A 22,813-nucleotide genomic window follows, 5' to 3' on the forward strand; every position below is an offset into this window, starting at 1 on the left:
GGAAATGATACTTTCACATCTTTATATTCGACAATTCGAGACTTTTTGGACAAAATATAATTATATACAAACAAGGTTTTGATTTATGCAAGGGGAAGTTCAAAGTGATAATGGATAACAAACCTTATATTTACCTGATGGTAGATGAGTGCCTGACTGATGAAACCCCAACCCATGTCAGGGGTCTGATAGTGCAGGAAGACAGTAAAAATGGAGAGCGCAACAAGGCTGATCAATGCAATTAGAGGATTCACCATGAACATCATGGCCACGTTTCCCAAAAGGCCAACCAAGCAGGTGTGCCACGAGAACAGGCGGAATGTTGGCCTAGCAGCAAAAATGGGCAAAAACTGCTCAATTTTCTTCAAACTTACAAAATAAGCATTTCATTAAATTATTGTCATGCTTCCCATATACGACCTTCCAGTATTAGCCCCCATTGGACTTATGGATTTGGTCTCGTCCGTTGGTCTGTCCGTCTGTCCGTCCGTCTGTCTGTCTGTCTGTGTGCGTCTGTGCGTGCGTCCGCAACCATATCTCGGAGATGTATGGACCGATTTTATTCATACTTGGCATAAAGACAATACATGACGGCATACACAAACACATCATTTTGTTTCGTGATGCGATCAAAGATGGCCGACTGGCGGCCATTTTAGTTGTAAAAAACACGATATTGACCATGTCCTCAACCATTTATCGGACATGCATTTACCGATCTTGTTCAAATTTTGCAAACAGATAATGAATGATGGGTTACAAATGCACGTCATTATTTTTCTAGATCAGATCCAAGATGGCTGACTGGCGGCCATTTTGTCACTTAAACGTGTCCCCATCCATTTGTTGATATGCATGGACCGATTTTGTACAAACTTGGCACAAACAACACATGAGAGATGGTTTGTTTGATAGTATTTTATCGCTTTTGATTGTGATCGAAATGGTTTGTTTGATTGCAGTGGGGTGTTTGAAATCCAAAAATTTATTGTGTCCTGCTCAGTATGCCATGTTTGATCCAGGTCCATCAATAAGTCAGGATTGATTTTCACCAAGTTAAAAATAATTCAGGTATTATTATTCATAAAATATTATTCAGGGTTCGTATGTCTGGGACTGAGTTAGTTGGTGATATATACTCGTACATTAGTGCTGTGCCGATGAGGAAATTTGACTATAACCGATAACCGACGAGAAAACAAGAAATCTGCCGATTTTACTACCGGTTCCGATTATAAAATAATTAATGACGTCATTTTGCACATTCATTGTTTATTGTGTTTGATCGGTGCCATGCCCGGATTGACATCATTGAATGGCTGCGAATCGATACATATTAAATCCGTTCTCCAATCGAATGGTTCATCAAACAGAACAGCATTCTGTTCTTTTTAAAATGAACAATGAATGAGGTACCGTGTGCTGTAATCTTCATTCCGATGAAGCAGCATTCACATGGAAGGAAGGAAGGAAGGAAGTGTGCTCATTCGATAAGTTATTGACGGATATAAAATGAAGCGTTTCCAGGTTGTCTAGTCGCATGAAAATCAAGTTTTACACAAAACATGAAAATGCAGGAACAGGGAATCCCCCGGGTTACAAAGGGATTCTGTTCCGAACAATTATTAATTCATTAAATAAATCGATCACCTGTTGATTCAGTGTTATAAATGGTGTTATCAGCGCACGAGTGTACGTACTCACCTGGTGATTTCCCAAGGTTAGCGTGAGAAGAACCGAAACAAGGAAAATTCAGCATCCATGGAACTTGTAGTTGTACCACAGGGTAGCATGTTTGTGCCACAGGGTAGCATGTTTGTGCCACAGGGTAGCATGTTTGTACCAGAGGGTAGCGCACCAGCACCGCTCGATATGGGGCTCTCTATGGCCCCGTTCAAATCACCAATGGAGTTGATGAGAGAACAAGTGGCAAAATGCAAGTGATGAGCACGAGAATCGACCTGATGAGCGGGGGAATCAAACGTGAGATGGGCGAAGCAATGCGCAAGGAAATGGTGCCTCTTTGGGAAGAGGTAAGGGGGTGTAGGATCGGTGTCCGGAAAAAGTTGAAACAGTGAGGCCAGATTGGCGGGAGAGATGCGGAACGTAAATAAGGAGGTGAAAGGACTCATACGGGCGGTAGAAGGACTGACGATTGGGCAACAAAGAGGGAGGGAAGAAAGTGGCATGATGCGGTGACAAAGACGATGAAAGATGCATGAAGTAATGGAGCTGGAGGTAAAGGCACAGGCGATGAGTGAACGCAAACATAATGGTGAAGTGTGGTGCTGCGCACACAACTTGCTTGCCAAAGAGGTAGGCCACAACACGTTGGTTAAAACCAAAAGAGTCTTTATTTCGAAAGCTCGAACTGCAGCACTGAGCGGGCTCGAACTGCAGCACTGAGCGGGCTCGAGCTTAGAGCCCACATATATGTGCCGAGGCCACGCCTAGTCCCCGGGCGTAGCCGATCGGTCGAAGGGCAGGGCATGTGCCATCGGTCCCCGCCTGGGCGCTCGCGCCACCCACTGGTGCGCTGAATTATTGCCCCTTGTGTCCGCCACACGCGCCCCCCCAGAATTCCCGCGCACCTGAAGGGTGAGTTTGCGGGGAAGCCGGATGACCCGGCTGAAACGCCCCCTGGCGATGGGTGCAGGGCTGGGAGTAGCGGGCCGGCGGGGCTGGGGGGTGCCGGGGGTCCGACCGCCAGGGGGCGGCCTCGACACGGAGGCAGAGCTGCTGGCGGGGGGGGGGGGGGGGTCCGGATCGAGGTGGGCCGGCTTGAGGCGGTCCACGGAAATGCGATCCGGGGCACCGCCGATGTCGACCGTGAAAAATTTGTCCCCGGTCTCCAACACGCGGAAGGGCCCGTCGTACGGGGGCCGTAGCGGTGCCCGGTGGGCGTCGTGCCGGATGAACACATACTTTGCCGTGCGAAGCTCCGGGGCGACGTGGGAAGGCGGGCAACCGTGGTGTGCCGTTGGCACCGGGGCGAACCTCCGGGCGGTCTCCTGAAGGGCGGAGCGCTGTTGCGCCGCGGACCAAGGAGCCGTGGAGTTGGGGATAAATTCACCCGGTACCCGCAGTGGTTGCCCGAAGACCAGCTCCGCCGAGGACGCGTGCAGGTCGTCCTTTGGCGCTGTCCTGAGGCCCAGCAGGACCCAGGGGGAGTCTGTCGACCCAGCTGCCGTCGCAGAGGCTGGCCCGGAGCGCGGCCTTCATGGAGCGATGAAAGCGCTCGCACATGCCATTGGCCTGGGGGTGGTAGGCCGTGGTGCGGTGTAGTTTCACCCCGAGCCCTTGCGCCACTGCGGCCCAGAGCTCCGAGGTGAACTGGGGGCCACGGTCGGACGAGATGTCCGAGGGGGCACCGAACCGGGCAACCCAAGTGGCGATAAAGGCTTGCGCCACCTCAGCCGCAGACGTCGCCGCCAATGGGACGGCCGACCATGGTGAGGAGGTGGGTGAACCCTCGCGAGGGGGGCAGAGGTCCCACCAAGTCGACGTGCACGTGGTCGAACCGCCGCTCGGGCACCGTAAACGGGGCCAACGGTGCCTGGGTGTGGCGGTGGACCTTTGCGCGCTGGCACGCGAGGCACGTCCTGGCCCAGTCGCGGACGTCCTTCCTGAGGCCATGCCAGACGAACTTCGCCCCGATGAGTTTCTGGGATGCCCTCGCGCCAGGGTGGGACAGGCCGTGGATGGCGTCGAACACTGGGCGCTGCCAGCCAGCGGGCACAATGGGACGAGGCCGGCCGAGGGAGACGTCGCATAGGAGGGCCGTGCCCGCGGCGTCGAACGGCACCTCGGTGACGCGGAGGCCCGTGACGGCGGTCCGCAAGGCCTGGACGCCGGGGTCGGCGGTCTGGGCCTCCGCCATCCGGGCATAGTCGACCACGAGGTGGACCGCGTGCACGACGGACCGGGAAAGGCAATCCGCCACCGGGTTGTCCTTACCCGCCACGTGACGGATGTCCGTCGTGTACTCGGACACGGCAGAGAGGTGGCGCTGCTGCCGTGACGACCATGGCTCAGCGACCTTGGCCATCGCGAACACAAGGGGCTTGTGGTCAACGAAGCCGTGAATGGGCGGCCCTCCAGCAGATGGCGGAAGTGTCGGACCGCCAGGTGGAGCCCGAGCAACTCGCGGTCGAAGGTGCTGTACCGGCGTTCGTGCGGGTGAAGCTGCCGGCTGAAAAACGCCAGCGGTTGCCAAGCACCATGCACCCATTGCTCGTGCACCGCGCCCACCGCGTAGTCCGACGTGTCGGTGGTGAGGGCGATCGGTGCATCGGGTGCCGGGTGCGCCAGCATGGTGGTGTCGGCCAGAACCAGCTTTGCGCCCGCGAACGCCGCGGCCATCGGCTCCGACCATGCGATGTCACCTTTGCCCGGCTTGCCCCGAAGGGCCTCGTGCAAAGGGCGGAGGATCTGGGCGACGTGGGGCACGAAGCGGTGGTAAAAGTTTACCATGCCCAGGAACTCCTGGAGCCCCTTGATCATGCGGGGCCACGGGAAATCCCTGACCGCCTCCACCTTGGCCGGTAAAGGGACGGCCCCGTGCTCGGTGATGCGGTGCCCCAAGCAGTCGATGGTTGTGACGCTGAAACGGCACTTGGTGGGGTTGATGATTAGGCCATGCTGGCCCAGGCGTTCGAAAAGCGTGCGGAGGTGGAGCAGATGCTCCTCCCGGGACGCGCTCGCGACTAGGATGTCGTCCAGGTAGACAAACAGGACAGGTAAGTCGTGCAAGACGCTATCCATAAGCCGCTGGAATGCCTGAGCCGCATTCTTCAACCCGAAGGGCATCCTTAGGAATTCGAAGAAGCCGAAAGGGGTGATGACGGCCGTCTTCGGGGACGTCGTCCGGTTGGACGGGGACCTGATGGTAGCCCCGGATGAGATCCACCTTAGAAAACACGGTCGTGTTGGCCAACCGGGCGGAAAAGTCCTGAATGTGTGGGACCGGGTAGCGGTCGGGGGTGGTGGCATCGTTGAGCCGGCGGTAGTCCCCACACGGCCGCCATCCCCCGCCGGGCTTCGGCACGATGTGCAGCGGAGAAGCCCAAGCGCTGTTGGAGCGCCGCACGATCCCCAACCGCTCCAGCATGGCGAACTCCGCTTTCGCCACTGCGAGCTCCGTGGGCTCGAGTCGGCGTGCCCGGGCATAGACCGGCGGCCTGACCGTGGGGATGTGGTGCTCCACCCCGTGTTTAACAGCCACCGCTGAGAAGGTGGGCCGCGTGAGGGCCGGGAAACTGGCGAGGAGGCGGGTAAAGTCGTCCGCTGCCGGAAGCGTGCAAACTAAACTCGCCGGGACGGAACCTTCCAGCAAGCCGCTTGGCAAGCCGCTCGGTGAGCCGCTCAGTGAGCCGCTCAGCGAACAAGCGAGCGAGCTAAAGGTTTCGGCCTGGACGAGCCGTCTGCGCTTCACGTCGACCAACAACCCATTCGCACATAGGAAGTCTGCACCAAGCAATGCCATTGGCACGCTGGCGGTCACGAACGACCATTGAAAGCGCTGCCCTCCGAACCACAGGGAGAGGCAGCGCTTCCCGAATGCGCGGATGGGTGTACCATTGGCGGCAAGCAACGCGGGGCCCCGGCCCGCGGTTCACTTGTCGGACATGGAGGCGGGGATGACGCTTACCTGCGCTCCTGTATCGCAGAGGAAACGGTGCCCGGACAAGGTGTCCATAATGAATAGGAGGCTGCCGGAATGGCCGACGCTCAGGGCCGCTAATGAGCGCCGGCCTGGTCGTTTCTCGATTTGTGAAAAGAGCATGGCGGGCGATACGTCCTAGTCTTGTGGCCGAACCTAGCGTGGAAATAGCACTAGGCTTGCGGCGGCGGCGGTTTTCTCGGCGGCGGTGGTGGTGGGCGCGGCAGAGGCCATGAGGGACGCTGTAGCCTCTGCCCCGGGATCCACGACGGCAGCACTGTAACTCGACCGCGTGTCGCAAGCCGCGAAAAACTTGTCGGCCTCGACGGCCTGGGCGCGGAGTTCCTTTATTTCGGAACCGGCCAGCGCGAGGCGTACCTGTAGAGGTAGCTGGCATAGGAAAAGCGCCAGGAATAAGAAATCCGGGGCTTGGTCACCCAGCAGCAACAGCATAAAATCCATCCGCACGGATGGTCGTGTGTCGCCGAGTTCGGGAAGGTCCAGGAGGCGGTCGGCCCGTTCGATCTCCGTGAGGCCGAACGTGGCGATGAGGCGACGTTTGAGCGCCTCGTACTACGACCGGCGGGTGCCGCAGGATGGACACGACTCGGGCGGCAGTGCCGGGCCCGAGGGAGGCGACCACGTGGTAGTAACGGGTCTCGTCCGCCGTTATGCCTCGAAGCTGAAATTGAGCTTCGGCCTGCACGAACCACACGTCGGCCTGTGCTTCCCAAAACTCTGGGAGTTTTACTGCGATGGCGTTGGTGGCCATGGCGCGTTCGGTGGTCAGCGACGGCTGAACCAATCGGGGTCACCAGAGAAGTGTGGTGCTGCGCACACAACCTGCTTGCCAAAGAGGTAGGCCACAACACGTTTGTTAAAACCAAAAGAGTCTTTATTTCGAAAGCTCAAACTGCAGCACTGAGTGGGCTCGAGCTTCGAGCCCGCATATTTGTGCCGAGGCCACGCCTAGTCCCCGGGCGTGGCCGATCGGTCGAAGGGCGGGGCATGTGCCATCAGTCCCCGCCTGGGCGCTCGCGCCACCCACTGGTGCGCAGAATTATTGCCCCTTGTGCCCGCCACAATGGAACGTAAAATGGAAACGGTTAAGGGGGCGTTTGGAGGGGGACCTCGTAGAGGTGCACCAGGAAATAACGAGGGTAACAAAGGAGGTGGAAGAGGTTCAAAACGAAGTAAACATTATTACGGAGGAATAAAGAGAGTTCCATGTGTTTGGTTCCGTGTTTTGTGAACGCTGTGTGCCTTCAGATCACATGAGATTGCGCGAGAGCACGTCACAGCACATGGTCCAACGAATGAAGCAGTAATTTTACAAACTGCATGTAAAATGTGCCTCATTTTGCTCGGGAAGCTAGAATACTGTGAGTCTACCTTTGAAATGTGAAAAAAAATTACCTGACACTGATGCACCCCTGGAAGGTATGACGTCAAGTCGTACTCTGCCAGGAAGACAAGAAGAGCCATTGCGCTTCGCATGGAAAAGCTGTCACAGTACGAGCTGTCACGTTTTTCTTTGTACTCACAGCTGTTTCTAAAGCAATAGGTGCAACATTGTTTTCTTTAATTTGTATATTGAAATTCACTCTAAACAAGGGTGAAAGCTACTCAAGGTTAGTGGGTTGTATAGAGTACAGTACAACTTTAATCGGTCATTGGAACTGTACACCGATTGTAATCTGCTGGTGCAGGTTACTGAAAAATAGCCGATATCAGCACAGCACTAATATATATTGTTACGAATTTGGGTAGTGATATATGTAGAGCAGAGTAGATCTGAGTAGGTAACATGCTTCTACTGTCGCGATAGGGAATCTACCTGTAATAAGTTCTGTGTGTTTAGGCGTTTTGTCGGTCAAGGTGTATAACCTGTGGATCTACCAGGAGATTCGGGTGATAGGTAGTGTAGGGGTTAATGAGTAGAGCCCTTGTATGTCTCACCTGCTAGTCAAACCTCTGTCCCTAATGGCACTGCAGACCACATAGACACTAGTTAGGACCTTTAGTACAACATGAATGACGCCCTTCCCCCCTGACATGACTTAGGAAGAAATCGGGCTATAACACCGCCACACGGCCGCCACCATTTGCACCTCCGCGAGGCCTATCCACCTCGCATAGCACGTGCTACAACACAAGGAGCAGGAGCAGGAGTGAGGGTGACGCAGTGGGCGTGCCCCTGAGCGAGCCGGCGAGTCGGTGGAGGCTCTGATTGGCAGGACAGTGCGCTAAAGCTGACGTCACCGGCCAGAGATATTAACGGGGCCGGACGCCTTTTCGAGCAGTTCAGAGTTGGATCGAGAGTTCGTTTTGGGCGAGAGAGTTCGTTTTGGGCGAGAGAGTTCGTTTTGGGCGAGAGTTCGTTTTGGGCGAGAGAGTTCGTTTTGGGCGAGAGAGTTCGTTTTGGGCGAGAGAGTTCGTTTTGGGCGAGAGAGTTCGTTTTGGGCGAGAGAGTTCGTTTTGGGCGAGAGAGTTCGTTTTGGGCGAGAGAGTTCGTTTTGGGCGAGAGAGTTCGTTTTGGGCGAGAGAGTTCGTTTTGGGCGAGAGAGTTCGTTTTGGGCGAGAGAGTTCGTTTTGGGCGAGAGAGTTCGTTTTGGGCGAGAGAGTTCGTTTTGGGCGAGAGAGTTCGTTTTGGGCGAGAGAGTTCGTTTTGGGCGAGAGAGATCGTTTTGGGCGAGAGAGTTCGTTTTGGGCGAGAGAGTTCGTTTTGGGCGAGAGAGTTCGTTTTGGGCGAGAGAGTTCGTTTTGGGCGAGAGAGTTCGTTTTGGGCGAGAGAGTTCGTTTTGGGCGAGAGAGTTCGTTTTGGGCGAGAGAGTTCGTTTTGGGCGAGAGAGTTCGTTTTGGGCGAGAGAGTTCGTTTTGGGCGAGAGAGTTCGTTTTGGGCGAGAGAGTTCGTTTTGGGCGAGAGAGTTCGTTTTGGGCGAGATAGTTCGTTTTGGGCGAGAGAGTTCGTTTTGGGCGAGAGAGTTCGTTTTGGGCGAGAGAGTTCGCTTTGGGCGAGAGAGTTCGAGAGTTCGAGAGAGAGTTCGAGAGAGAGTTCGAGAGAGAGAGAGAGAGAGAGAGAGAGTTCGAGAGTTCGAGAGAGAGAGTTCGAGAGAGAGAGAGTTCGAGAGAGAGAGAGAGAGAGAGAGAGAGAGAGAGAGAGTTCGAGAGTTCGAGAGAGATCGAGAGAGATCGAAAGAGTTCGAGAGAGTTCGAGAGAGTTCGAGGGAGAGAGAGTTCGAGAGAGAGAGAGTTCGAGAGAGAGAGAGTTCGGGAGAGAGAGAGAGTTCGAGAGAGAGTTCGAGAGTTCGAGAGAGATCGAGAGAGTTCGAGAGAGTTCGAGAGAGTTCGAGTTCGAGAGAGTCGTTCAGTTGGAGTCCCGGTGCGAGTGAGTTGAGACTCGGCGTGTGGAGTTGCGCAGAGTGTAGTGAGTTCGTGCGCAGTTCGAGAGTTAATGAACGAGCGCCAAACGCCAGTTGGTTCGCAGTCGAGTTTGAGAGAGGCCTGGCTTGCTGGTTGAGTTTGTTGTGAGTTGGATCCTGAGTGAGTTACGCACGAGTGAGCAGTTGCGCACCAGTTGGATTCCTGGCAGTCGTCCCGATGGTCCGGGTGGCTTGTCGACCGACCGTGTGCGAGGGTCGACCTCGTAGTGATTGGTGCTCGGTGCTTTGGAACCTGGAGCGAGGCGTGCCGCGGGACGAAAGGAGCCGCGTGTCGGACAGCAGCTAAAGCCAACGACGAGACAGATAAGCCCGAGCTCCGCGTATACATTTTACACAACAGACGTGTTTCTTTCGTATTTGATCCCTCGTTTTGTATTTCATATCTGGTGTGCGGGATCCCGAAGTAGGAAATTTTATTACCGGCGCATGCTTTTTCCTGTCTTTGCTTTCATTGAATAAACCCTTACATTACTTTTTGTACAAATACCTGAACGCAGTTTCCTGATTGATTAAATAGATAAGGCTGCGGGGACTTTCGCCGCTTCCCCTCCATTCCGCGCGCTCAGGTGTTTTAGATTTTGGAATCCGCCATTGAGTTTCCGCCTCGGAGTTAAAGCCTTCGTGATCGGCATCCGCGACTGTCAGATATTAATTTCGGCGGTTGCGCGACATTTGGTGTCAGGAGTTAGGGATTCGAACCCGTCGGACAATTTTTTTTGTCCGCGGCAAGACATCGACACGGTCGGGCATACATCGCGCCCGACGTTCGAACGCAATTTTTTTTACAGGCGAGGCGGAGAAATTTAATAATCAATTGGACATACGGAGCGCGATATCGCGTCTTCGACAAATTTAAATTTTGTTTTCGGAATTAAAATAAATACACGCGCGGGAAATGGCCTTCCGAAAAGCGAATGTCGGAGGTCGACGAGATGGAGGTGCATAGCGAGGCCTCCGTCAGTGTAGGGAGTGAGCCGGAAATAGAGGGGGTAGAGGACAGTGTCGGAGCGCTCCTCGCCACTGGGACGGCCCCGATAGATCTCCAGACCATAGTAAATTTATTAAATGCTCAGAGGGCCGATAGTGAGCGAAACCTTGCAGAAATTCGGGGAATAAATGGAAAAATGGAAGGAATGGAAAAGAATAGTGAGTGGATGGAAAATAACAGGAGGGCCGATAGTGAGCGAATGGAAAGCAAAATGGAGTCCCAGGGGAATGAATGTAGGGAAGGAATGAAGGGATTGAGTGTTTGAATTGAATGTTTTGCACTCTGTCAAAGCGTCTTTGGGCTTCCTGAAAAGCGCTATATAAAATAAATGCATTATTATTATTATTGAGTGATCGATTGGAGAGACAAATTGAAGGAGTGGGAATTAAAATTGATGGACGAATGAATTGAAGGAAGGACGAACGATTGGTGCCGAAGGGGCACAGGAGAAGCCAAAGGTGGCAAAAATTGAATCTGAACGGGGGGGTAAGCTAAATTGGGAATGGGAGAGAGTACGGCCCATGCAGATGTGCATGGGGCTCAGGAGCCGGGAATGGCAAAATTGGGAATTGCACCGGGAATGGCAATTTAAGTAAATGGGGAGACTGCAGGTGCAGAGGTGGATGGGGAATGTCCACAGGTGAATGGGGAATGCGCACAGGTGAGTGCGGAGTGCGCACAGGTGAATGGGGAATGCGCACAGGTGAGCGTGGAGTGCCCACAGGTAAATGGGGAAGACCTGATTGTGGCATGTGAACAGGTAGATGGGGAATGCCCACAGGTGAGCGGGGAAGGAAATTTGGAATGTGAGAATTGTAATGGGGAATGTTTCCCACATTCTGGCCTGGTTGTTTGTCGGGACCGGGTGGATGTCACAACACCTCAACAGGGGGGTGAATTGGAATTGGTGCAGCACCAGGGCGGTGGTGTGGAGCAAGAGGGGATAGAGTTTTTGGGGGTCCGTGTAATGGAGCCGGACCGGGTATTTATTGGGGATATTGATGAAAGCCTGGCGGGGCCAGAAATGAGTTGTGATGGTAATGATGATGATGATGAGGATGATTTGATCCAGCGGCTGGGGACCTGGGACAGTCCCATGGAGGTAGGGTTTGACCAGGCACAAAGGAGCCTGGGTAATGAGGTGAGTTGGTCCGAGGAGGTGGTTGTGGTGACCGTGGGGACCCTCACCATGCACAACAATTGGGAAGAGGAGGCTCCGAAATTGGACAACCAGTTGTATTGGGGGAGTGTGTTGGTTTCGGGCTGGATTCGGACATTGGAGAATCGGGAGATCGAGTCTCTGACGATTTGGTCCCCCTAGGGAATTTGGACCAGTTGCAGAGAGGGGCAAAACAACCTGAGAGAGTTGTTACCTGCAGCTGTGGTTTGGCACAGGTGGTGAGAAATTTTAAAAGAAAAAGAAAATTACATTAAAATGGGAGTTGGATTTGGCACAGCCATGGGGAGAGTTGGTCCCCAGGCTGCGGGATTCGGAACGGGGGAGGTCGATGGTGATGGCCTCGGGGAAAAGTTGCCCCTTCAAAATCTGGCGATGCCAGCCAGGGGGGGGGGGGGGGGTTGTGCTGGCGAGATTTGGACGTGGGGTCCAGCCTTGGGTGTCAAGGTATGACCTGAGCCCCATGGGGGGGGTCTGGTGGAGTGTGGCGTCCCTTGTCCGTCGGGCCGCCGTCCGGGCGTGTGGCTCGGGCCGGCAGGGTCACCGGATCCTGGTGGGGTTTAAGACCTCCAGGGGGTCCGAGGTGGTTTCTCAAGCCTGGGATGGCATTTATTGAGGACAACTAGGGGGAGGTGTTGTGGGCCGCGCTTTGGTGGTGGCACCACGGATGGCCAGCTTAGGCCTGATGTAGTGACCACCCGGGCATGCGGCCTGGCACCCTCCTCCTGAGACTTTGGGACAACCAGCATGTGGTGACCTGCCATGCCATGTGGGTCTACGGACACGGGTCGAACCGCATGGACAGGGATGGAGATAGCCTACCGGACGACAGTTGGGGCATCTGTGGAACGTGATGGTGTGAGACTGTGAGAGTGACCTTCCACAGATGCTACGTTATGATTTATAGACTCTCGGTTTGGGAAGGGAGCCATGGGGTTGTTGAATTTGGAATGTGTAAAGAGCCGAGCATATGGGCCATGCTCGGCTGGCATGTGTATGGCAAAGCATCTTTCTTTGGTGAGTTAGTGAAATGTGAAAAATGTTTCGCATGGGTAATCTGCGGGTTAGATGCAAATTTAAGGGTGAATTTTGAAATGTCATGGTGGACACTGCATAGTGACGCCATTATTGATCCAGGTGTGTTAGACCAAAGTGTTGGAGGCTGTGATAAAATTGACAGGGTAGCAGGACACAGCTTTCAACTGGTTTCAGGGGAGACTGTGCTGATATTTGGGACGCGTGGTCATGGGGATGTAGTGTGTAGCCTGAGGGTCAACGTGGTGCTGTGCGTGTCCGAGGTGCGTGGACCATGTCTTCTGGGTGGGTCTCCTGGTGGAGCATGGCTGTTGACTGGACCTTGGTGTGGTCAAGTGTGGGTGAGCACTGGGGGGCTGCTGTTCTGTGGACTGGGGGACGAGAGGGCGGCGTAGGTGACGTGAGGGGAATGCCACGCACTGCGACCGTCTCCCCCAGGGCCGAGGTTGTGTGTGTTGTGGCAGCAGGTGCTCACCACATTGGTGGCCAGCTGGGGCTGGTGCAGCTGTGTTCCTCGCAGGGGGGGGGGGGGGGCGAAGGATGGCTGGTGGGTCGCACCCTTATGGACACTCATGGGCCATGTTGGCGTTTTGACTGCTCACCTTGTCCCGATGACCCTTGCACGGTAGCGGTGCAGAGCTGTCGTGGCCACTGGTAGTTGTGTAGTGATGATCACCGTTGGATGTGTACCTGCCAGTATATTGGGGACAAAAGAGAAATTTGGAGAAATTTGGTAGGCCCAATGTGAAATTTTGGGATTTTGTGGGTGGATGGCACACTTTGGACCTGACCAACCGATAGTTACCTGCACTTGAGGTGAGTGTTGATGTGTACTGTCCCAGGCTTCAGGACTTGCTTTGGAAAATTGAGGGACATGTAATTTGGAGTTGGGAGGTGGGTGAGAGTGACGACATGGCCGGTGAGGGGATGGAATGGGGGCCACACAGTGTCTTGTGGGTGGCGTATGTTTTTGTGTTGTGGTTATGTGTTTTGATGTGGTCGTGAGAGTGGAAACTGGAGAGTGAGTGATGATTATTGGAGACAGAGGGGTGATTATTGTGGTTTTGGAAATGTGTAATGGTTTAAATGTGAATGGGATTTCACATGTGGCAGGCCATGGCAAAGCTTTGAAACATCTTTTGTACCATCTATGGAATTGTGCCGGGTGGTGTTGAGAATTGAATGGCAGCGGGGGAGGAAGTGTGTTTTGGGAATCTTGTGGGTGGGGAAGGTGTGTGTGTCCGCAGGTACAGATCAAGCTCTGAGGAGCGATGCCTGCGACCCCCCTCTGCAGCAATTACCCCTGGCTGCCGGTGGTAACTGGAAATTGGAGCTCGTCGGTGGAGGGTCTGGTTGGGCGCCGTGGGGTGAGGAAGTCCCCTGGTGACCCGTGTTGCTGCGCTGGAGCAGGAGGCCACGGAGGAGCCTGGTGTGTGTGGAGACCCTCACTGGTGAGGTAATGACAGAAAGGGGCTGTTGGGCTGTCACAGGGCCAAGAGGTAAAGGGTGGGGGGGGGGGGGCAATGAACTTGTAAGTCGGTTGACTTGTTTTGGGACTGCGGGCACCACAGCCTGAAGTGCCCCCACCATCTTTTTGTGCGGTACCTCCCCGCTGCCTAGTTGAGGAATGCACACACACGTATATGACATCAATGCCATGGTCCTGCAGGGGGAGGGGGGGGGGGTGAAATAAGTGCTGGTAATGATAAAGTGTCGTGCTGAGTTTTGGAATGAGAATGAGTGGATAAGGGGTTTGTGTTGAATGAATGTGGGCGAAATCCACCGAGCCATGTCACTCACCTGTAACACCTGGACAGGGCCCATGGAAATTTAGGGGGTGCATTGGGGATGGCCCCGCAGGTAAGGTTGCGTCTTGTGGCATCCACCAGGGGACGCGGTCTGTAGACCGGGGTATGTACAGATTTATGGAGTTTTGGAATTTTTGAGTAAGTGGCTAAGTTTGTGGTTAAGTTAGTGTTGCATGTTGTTTGTTTCCTCCCTCCGCAGGAGCAATGAAGACCATTGTAAATACATTTCCTTGGCTTTAGCTGAGAAGCCCATCACACACCCAAACGGCCTTTTTCAGGGCCACAACTCCACAATAAAGAATGTTTTAATAATATCTTTGCTCTCTCCTTTCTTCTATGAAGCAAGGAAGCTCTCGTGATTGCATGCACATCTGGACACTGACGCATGTGCAACAGAATACTGACTACATATAGCTAAATATTTTGAGGTTTTTTTTTCTTTTCAAAATGTTAATTTTGTGTTACTTAAAGTTCGTGTACAAATGCATAGATTCATGCCACTGTAATCTGAAAATAAATTTTTTTTTTTTTTTTTTTTGAGGATGGAAGTTGGGGGTGCGTACCATACACCGGCATATACGGTATATATAAATATAGAGAGATATTGTTGCGGATCTCGATTACGGCGCTCCCCTTACCGAGGGGGGTTTAATCCCCTTGTCTATTTCACTGGCCGTCCGAGTCCGAGAAGATATCGTGCTCCTTTGCGGGGTTGAGGTTGACCAGGGTGACTGGTCAATGGAGTCCCAGATACCTTCGCCAACCTCTCCGCAAAGCAGGACGGTACTTCTGCTCGAGCCACGGACAAGATGGAAGATTGCTGAGCAGTTTAGCAATCCGAGGCTCGAGCCGTTAGCAATAAAACTAACCCGATTCTGAGCGGTTCTAATTGTGCCACAGGTATTCAATTGGGAAAAGACTAAAGCGACCGGATGAGAGGAAGCAAATAATGAGAAGGGTAAAGGAAGAACAAATATGATTTATTACTATCTAAAAGAGGAAACGAAAGAAGGGAATATACAAGGAGAGGAAACAAAAGGACATAGGGCAACGTTAGACACTCTTATATCACACGCCCATGACAATACAAACAGACTCAAACGGAATGGTCGCTGGTAGGGGAGGAAGGTCCAGGCAGATGGTTCCAGGCTCCGGGTCCGCGGGCGAAGAACGGCTGGCAGCTTAACACGCGACCGGACCTTACAAACGCGAGGGGCTGGAATGCGCGTGCGTACAGCCGTTCCGAACGCTCTCAAAACCACGGCAGTTTGTATCGACAACGATCGTCCCAAATGATCCTCTGCGCAATGTTCTTATGTTCGCCGCCTCTGCGCTGTTCTCTCGCATCTGCCAATCTCCCCCGCATCTGCTCTCTCGTTCATCTCCCAAATCCTCTCTCTCTCTCTCTCCGTGAAAGGGCTTTGCGCTCCCGCTTTTATTGCAAGCTTTGCGTATTAAGCCGCGTCCGCTTTGCTCCGCCTACCGGTGAACACGCCTCAGCCCGGATTGGCCGCGAGGGTTCATCAGTACCTCCCCTCGTGACGCGTTGATGGGGCCACGCCCGTGTTCCTGGCCGCTCCTCCCTTTTTCTCCCACTCTGACGGCGTGTGTAATGGCGGCGGGCATGAACAAACTAAAAGGGAGTGACGCTGCTGGCAATGGCGGCTTGGGGCGAGCTTTAGCTCCAAGGCAGCGAACGCTGCAATACGGCCACTGGCACTTTGGAGAGAGAGAGAGAGAGAGATTGGGGATAATTGAAGGGGCCTAGGTTATTTGATTAATACAACGCAGATTCAACTATTGGAAACAGATCCTTACCTGAAACACAGACGAGTGAAATAACTAAAGAAGAATCTATGGTGTCCTACGTGTTGTACATGGCTGAACTAGGGTGCAACCTTTACAAAGGGGGTATTTACGAGAATTATTATTTTACAAAGTGAAGGTTCGAAAAACCGTAACACAGCACCCGTCTCTCCTCCAGGCACGTCCCGTGCCGACAAAAACTTTAACTTAATGTGACACTCAGGTGTAGTAACCCTCTACTATTAACCTTATCCTGAGTGCGACAGTTTTAAAAAATTAAGTATGTCCCGCCTGCTGCGTTGCATTCTATCTAACAGATTCACGCCCACAGGATAACCGAATCATGGAATTAATTCTCAAAACTACACATGGACGGTGGGGAGCATTATTTACAAAGACACACTACTTGGTATTTACCAAACTAAACCCAGGACCTGTTCTTTTGGGAAACAAAAGCAGAGTTTTTGGAAGGAGGAAAGGCCATGCACTGCACAGCACCGGTACACCAAACCCACGGGTGCTCCGAGGCGCACAATTGATATTGCAGTGCAATTGATATTGCAGTTATACAGTTCAAAAAGTTACACTGGCGTCCTCGCTGCACAGCCGATGTTCTGCTGGGGTCGATGTTCTGGGTGTCTTCTTGACTTGCTGCCTATTTGAGAGATAACAAAAACACAAAAAGGGCACAAAAGCGTCCACTTTTTTTGTTTAATTACGGCCAGCAGGGGCCAACTAGGGTGGTCCACCTGCTTGGCATAGGTGCCACCTTTACCGTGGTCCGCAAGCAAGATTCCCCAGCAGTGGCCATGCCACAGCCGTGTGATCCATGATGTGGTGCTCAGCCACAAACGTGTGGTCCATAAGTGGCGTACCGGTCCAGGCAGGCAGGCAGCGGAGGTGCGGGCACACAACTGCGGTGCCTGCACGCTTTCCCCTCAGTGCCCAGAGAGCACGGTCCATAGGTGGGGAAGGAAGACAAAACAGAGTTAGCGGGGTGCAAGGGCGCAAGAGTACACATCATCACAAGGTAATGCAGAGGTGAGGTGCGCAGGAGAGCGAGCGGAGAAAGCTCGTCCCTACCGTATTTCCCCCCCCCCCCGTCACCTAATCTACACTTGCCCCTAACCCCGTATTTACACAATTTACAAATTCGGCGCTACGTCTTGTCTTCCCCATATCTCCCCTGATTCCAAATTCGTCCACAATCCCTCTAACCAAATTTGCCATAAAGCCCAATTTCTCATCAATCCCTCCTAAGGAGGAAGAGATGGAACATAACAAGCACAATGTCACCCCCACGTCATGATGCGTCTCACATACCAGATATCTGCAAACAACGGTGGTGTGGAGTCCTGTCACCCCAGGTGAGTGGATGTAGATGGTGCGAAGAGATTCCAATCCTAACTATACTCTAAATGACTTTAACACTTTTACTTTACCCAGGTACTTTCCCTGCCAAACCATTTAGTCAGGGCCCTTAGGGATATTTTGGTTCAAATTCTTCCAAAAGCATCAAATTTGGCGCAGATGTTGCCCATGCCATACTCTTTCGATTTTTGATGGGCGCCAAGGGCGGTATGATCCGGGGACCATACCGGTCCATCCCGCCATGTCACCTGACCTATGACATCATAATTAGGATATGCATCCAATCACATGGCGTACTATAAGTGGTCAAAGTTCAAAATGAATCGATCGAAAAATGAAGGCAGGGATCCATTTTTAAGGTTTTCATAAAATCCAATATGGCCGCCAGGTCACATGACCTATGACATCATATTTATGACATGTATACAATCATGTATACATGAACCCGGATCATGATCGCACAAAAATTAAACACAAGGATATGGCATACAGTTCATAAAACATCAAAATCCGTACCTTTGTAATTAGACTGATGAACTGCATATGCCTGAAAATTAGGAAATAGACATGTAAATATTTCCTCTAATTGTCAAAAATAAGGTCAGAGTTCGATTACCCAACCCAGAAACATAAAATGGTGAACCTCGCGTAAATCTTGACAAAAAACTCAAAAACCGACATGTTTGACTCAAAAATGACCTTTAAGATGACCTTGAGGGTTGACCTTGACCTCGAATCATCAAAATAACATCATAATTGGATTCCTCGACCTCGAAAACCCCTGAAAAGTGGTATCATACATGATCCCAACCCTTTTGGTTATTTAACTGATTTTCCTCTAATCCGGGTGGCGGCCATTTAGTATTTCGCCAATATGGGGCCCCCGGGTGGGGGGCGCCCGTCAAAAATCGAAAGAGTATGGCATGGGCAACATCTGGGCCAAATTTGGTGCTTTTGGAAGAATTTGAACCAAACGGCCCCAAAATATCCCGAAGGGCCCTGACTAATTGGCCATCTTACACTATGTGGTTCTAAGAACCGAACTCCCATTGACCAAACTGTGGTGCTCACCAATTTGGGGTCTCACTCCCCTGATTCTACTCCCTGTGCCCTCGCACAATTTCCGGGCTGGGTCATGTGGCGCTCCCAGGAGGTCCGCTCACCTGCACACCTCCGCCACTGCAGTTGTCTCCTGAGCTTACCTGCTCCTTACCCTAACCTACCTGGGGAAGGCCCTCTGGCGCTCTCACCCCCTACAGCCCTCTCTGGCGTCGGGCTACCCGGGTCCGTCCTCCGGATCCTCGGGTCCCATTGAACAACTCTACTGGCTGCCAGAGCCTACCTGCGGCCTCACCTGGCCGACATACTAACAGTGGTGGAGTGCCCATTTAATCATTCGTACTAACAGGCCACACGCCCAGCCAATTGACTCCACTAATGCACCCAACACAACACTTCCGTGCAACTACCCGCACCACAGATGCCAATATCCAACCGCAATTTACCTACTCCCTCTACCTACTTTTGAACTACCCTCCCCAGGTACTCGTGCAGGGGTCCATCTTCCCCATCCACTCCTTTCGCATCAACCACTCCACTCCACATATTCCACACTACTCACTCCACACCATCTATTCCATACTCCATTCCATCTATTCCATACTCCATTTATTCCATGCTCCATTCACTCCAGACCATTCATTTCATCCCACCATTCTCCATACACCTGTGCTTCACCTGCACTTGCACACTCACCTGGTGCTCACACACACCTGGTGGCACTTGCACCCTCCTTCCCTCCAGGCGCATTCATTCAATACAACGCACAATTACACTTTTCACAATACTCTGCTCAATCACTTCCTACACACACACTGCATCATCTAAGCTGACTACTCCTTTCTAAGATTCGTGCTTCCCAGTCGCCCCTTATACTATGCACATCCCACGTCATTATAATCCACTAATCTGCTACGTCCCCTCTACAAGTACATGTCGCTACTTAAATCTACAGTTACCTATGGTCATTTTTCTAAATCCCTATACATTATAACCTAACCCTCCCGGGCTAGTTTTCACAGCCATACCCCATAAAACTATAGCTCCTTTGCCCACAATGAGGGATGGTAAATTTACCATCCCTCTACACTGGGTATCAATTTCCAATCATCACTATTCCCAATTTCGAATCACGAGTAATTTCAAGCCAATTCCCTACCAATTCCAAACAATAACACTATCATCATCACAGTCCGCTATATCTGAGCCTCTCGGTACGCCATGACATTTTCAAAGCTCGGCTTCGCAAAGCCGCGCAATGCATGCGGGTGGCTTGGTCTACTGCAGGTTGGGTCTGTCCGGCATTCGGTTCAGGGGAAGAGGTTTTGTCGGGCCAAGGTTCAAAGCACCATCCCAGCCCGGGGCCTTGCGCCCCCAAGCGCGATGGCCTAGCTTTGCCCGGGTGGAGCGCCGCCACCACAAGGGGGCGCCGTTCCGACCCCTCCTCCTTCCTCTCGAACCGGGCTGCCCGCTTTGCCTGGCAAAGCTCGGAATCGACCGTGCAGGGCGGGGCCCGGCCCGAATCGTGCACGATGCTCTGAACAGGAGCGACGCGACACCGATCCCCGCCGGTTCCCGCAATACACAAAGCCCGGCACGGACCGAGGGCTCGCGTCGGCTATACGTCGGGCTAGACGCTAACCCGGTTAACGTCGATGCCTTCCTTACATGCTCGCACGCATACGCGACCCCTTTTACACTCTCCAAACCCGGCGCTCCAACGCCTCTTGTACATCCCATGCATTCTACTCACGCACATTCTTGCGCATCCATTCCACCATTCGCACACTCTGTTATCACACACTCCGTTCCACACCTCTCCTCCGTTACGTACTCCGTAACGCTCCCGGGTGTGCACCTCTGCACATACCCACTCACGCGCTCCGATGTTCCCTCCCGCACACGCGCCACAACTAACTCAGGTGTGCCTCCTCGCACCCGCTCCTCATCTATCTCACTCTCCGTATCACTCTCATCACACATACACTCCGACGTGCATTCTCGCTCACACTCGGTTTCACTTCCATACTCTGTCGTGCACTCTCCCTCGCCCTTGGTAACACATTCGCGCTCCGACGCCATTCGTACACGCGCGCCGTTCACCTTCACACACCTTTTCCTCACACGCGCGCCATTTTCTCTCACACAGCGCACCACGGACCTCCCACAAACGCCCGCGGTACGCTGGGATCCCAAGCGCGTGAAAATTCTTTTCGCGCCAAACAATCTCCCGCAAAATCTTTTTACACCATATACCACCTAACTCACCTTTGGGATCCTCCTCTCCACACGCACCTGCAAATCTTTATAAGGATTAGCAAGTACGGCATCAGGATCTGAATTCAGACTTTGTATGCATTCCATTTCTATCTCCGATTTAATTCCTCTCTCTGCCGTCTCTCCATTCCTAATTTCCACTATTTCTTGTGTTATCACACATTTTGTGCAATTGTGGGCAAAGGAGCTATAGTTTTATGGGGTATGGCTGTGAAAACTAGCCCGGGAGGGTTAGGTTATAATGTATACGGATTTAGAAAAATGACCATAAATACTGTAGATTTAAGTAGCGACATGTACTTGTAGAGGGAACGTAGCAGTTTACTGGATTATAACGACGTGGGATGTGCAATTCCTAATTTCCACTTTTTTTTCCGATGGTTTAAAATTTGGTTCGGGCTCCAAATCCCACTCCCCGACACCAATTGTTGCGGATCTCGATTACGGCGCTCCCCTTACCGAGGGGGGTTTAATCCCCTCGTCTATTTCACTGGCCGTCCAAGTCCGAGAAGATATCGCGCGCCTTTGCGGGGTTGAGGTTGACCAGGGTGACTGGTCAATGGAGTCCCAGATACCTTCGCCAACCTCTCCGCAAAGCAGGACGATACTTCTGCTCAATCCACGGACAAGATGGAAGATTGCCGAGCGGTTTAGCAATCCGAGGCTCGAGCCGTTAGCAATAAAACTAACCCGATTCTGAGCGGTTCTAATCGTGCCACAGGTATTCAATTGGGAAAAGACTAAAGCGACCGGATGAGAGGAAGCAAAGAATGAGAAGGGTAAAGGAAGAACAAATATGATTTATTACTATCTAAAAGAGGAAACGAAAGAAGGGAATATACAAGAAGAGGAAACAAAAGGACATAGGGAAACCTTAGACACTCTTATATAACACGCCCATGACAATACAAACAGACTCACACGGATTGGTCGCTGGTAGGGGAGGAAGGTCCAGGCAGATGGTTCCAGGCGATGGGGTGGTCCAGGCTCCGGGTCTGCGGGCGAAGAACGGCTGGCAGCTTAACGCGCGACCGGACCTCACAAACGCGAGGGGCTGGAATGCGCATGCGTACAGCCGTTCTGAACGCTTTCAAAACCACGGCAGTTCGTATTGACAACGATCGTCCCAAACGATCCTCTGCGCAATGTTCTTATGTTCGCCGCCTCTGCGCTGTTCTCTCGCATCTGCCGATCTCCCCCGCATCTGCTCTCTCGTTCATCTCCCGAATCCTCTCTCTCTCTCGCCTGTCTCTCTCCGTGAAAGGGCTTTGCGCTCCCGCTTTTATTGCAAGCTTTGCATATTAAGACACGTCCGCTTTGCTCCACCCACCGGTGAACACGCCTCGGCCCGGATTGGCCGCGAGGGTTCATCAGTACCTCCCCTCGTGACACGTTGATGGGGCCACGCCTGTGTTCCTGGCGGCTCCTCCCTTTTTCTCCCACTCTGACCGCGTGCGTAATGGCGGCGGGCAGGAACAAACCAAAAGGGAGCGACGCTGCAATACGGCTACTGGCACTTTGGAGAGAGAGAGAGAGAGAGAGAGATTGGGGATAATTGAAGGGGCCTAGGTTATTTGATTAATACAACGCAGATTCAACTATTGGAAACAGATCCTTACCTGAAACACAGACTAATGAAATAACTAAAAAAGAATCTATGGTGTCCTACATGGCCTAACTAGGGTGCAACCTTTACAAAGGGGGATATTTACAAGAATTATTATTTTACAAAGTGAAGGTTCTAAAAACCGTAACAATATATGTGTATATGTATATGTATATATGTATGTATGTATGTATGTATGTATGTATGTATGTATGTATGTATGTATGTATGTATGTATATATATATATATATATATATATATATATATATATATATATATATATATATATATATATATATATATATATATATATATATACTAGCTGAGGTACCCGGCTTTGCCCGGGTTGAATAAGAATAATACAAATATATGATGAAAAGAACATGTATATTTTAGAGCAATATCACAGAACATTTCCTACATGACGTTTTGTCAATTTTCAATTTCTCAAAACCTCTTGGTATACAACATTTCTGGTTTTCTTACTTGATGCCAAGACATAAAGATTGCTTGGTTTTCCAACCTTCGAGCAGCCCACGTACAGCTGGCCATGGGAAGTACCCGGCATTGCCGGGCGGGG

At 52.2% G+C, this 22,813-nt stretch overlaps 1 protein-coding gene across 3 annotated transcripts in view; it reads right to left on the reverse strand.

Moving 5' to 3' along the window:
• Positions 1-22,813, reverse strand: part of SLC12A9 (solute carrier family 12 member 9) — a 162,882-nt gene that overhangs the window by 27,802 nt on the left and 112,267 nt on the right. For all 3 annotated transcript variants that reach the window (XM_068116578.2, XM_068116579.2, XM_068116576.2), the window contains one exon: positions 135-327. In XM_068116578.2, coding sequence (XP_067972679.2) covers positions 135-327 — 193 coding nt within the window. The remainder of the gene's footprint in view (positions 1-134; positions 328-22,813) is intronic.

This window comes from Myxine glutinosa, chromosome 5, assembly GCF_964187855.1.
Source record: "Myxine glutinosa chromosome 5, kmMyxGlut1.1, whole genome shotgun sequence".
In the NCBI taxonomy this organism is placed as follows: Eukaryota; Metazoa; Chordata; class Myxini; order Myxiniformes; family Myxinidae; genus Myxine; species Myxine glutinosa.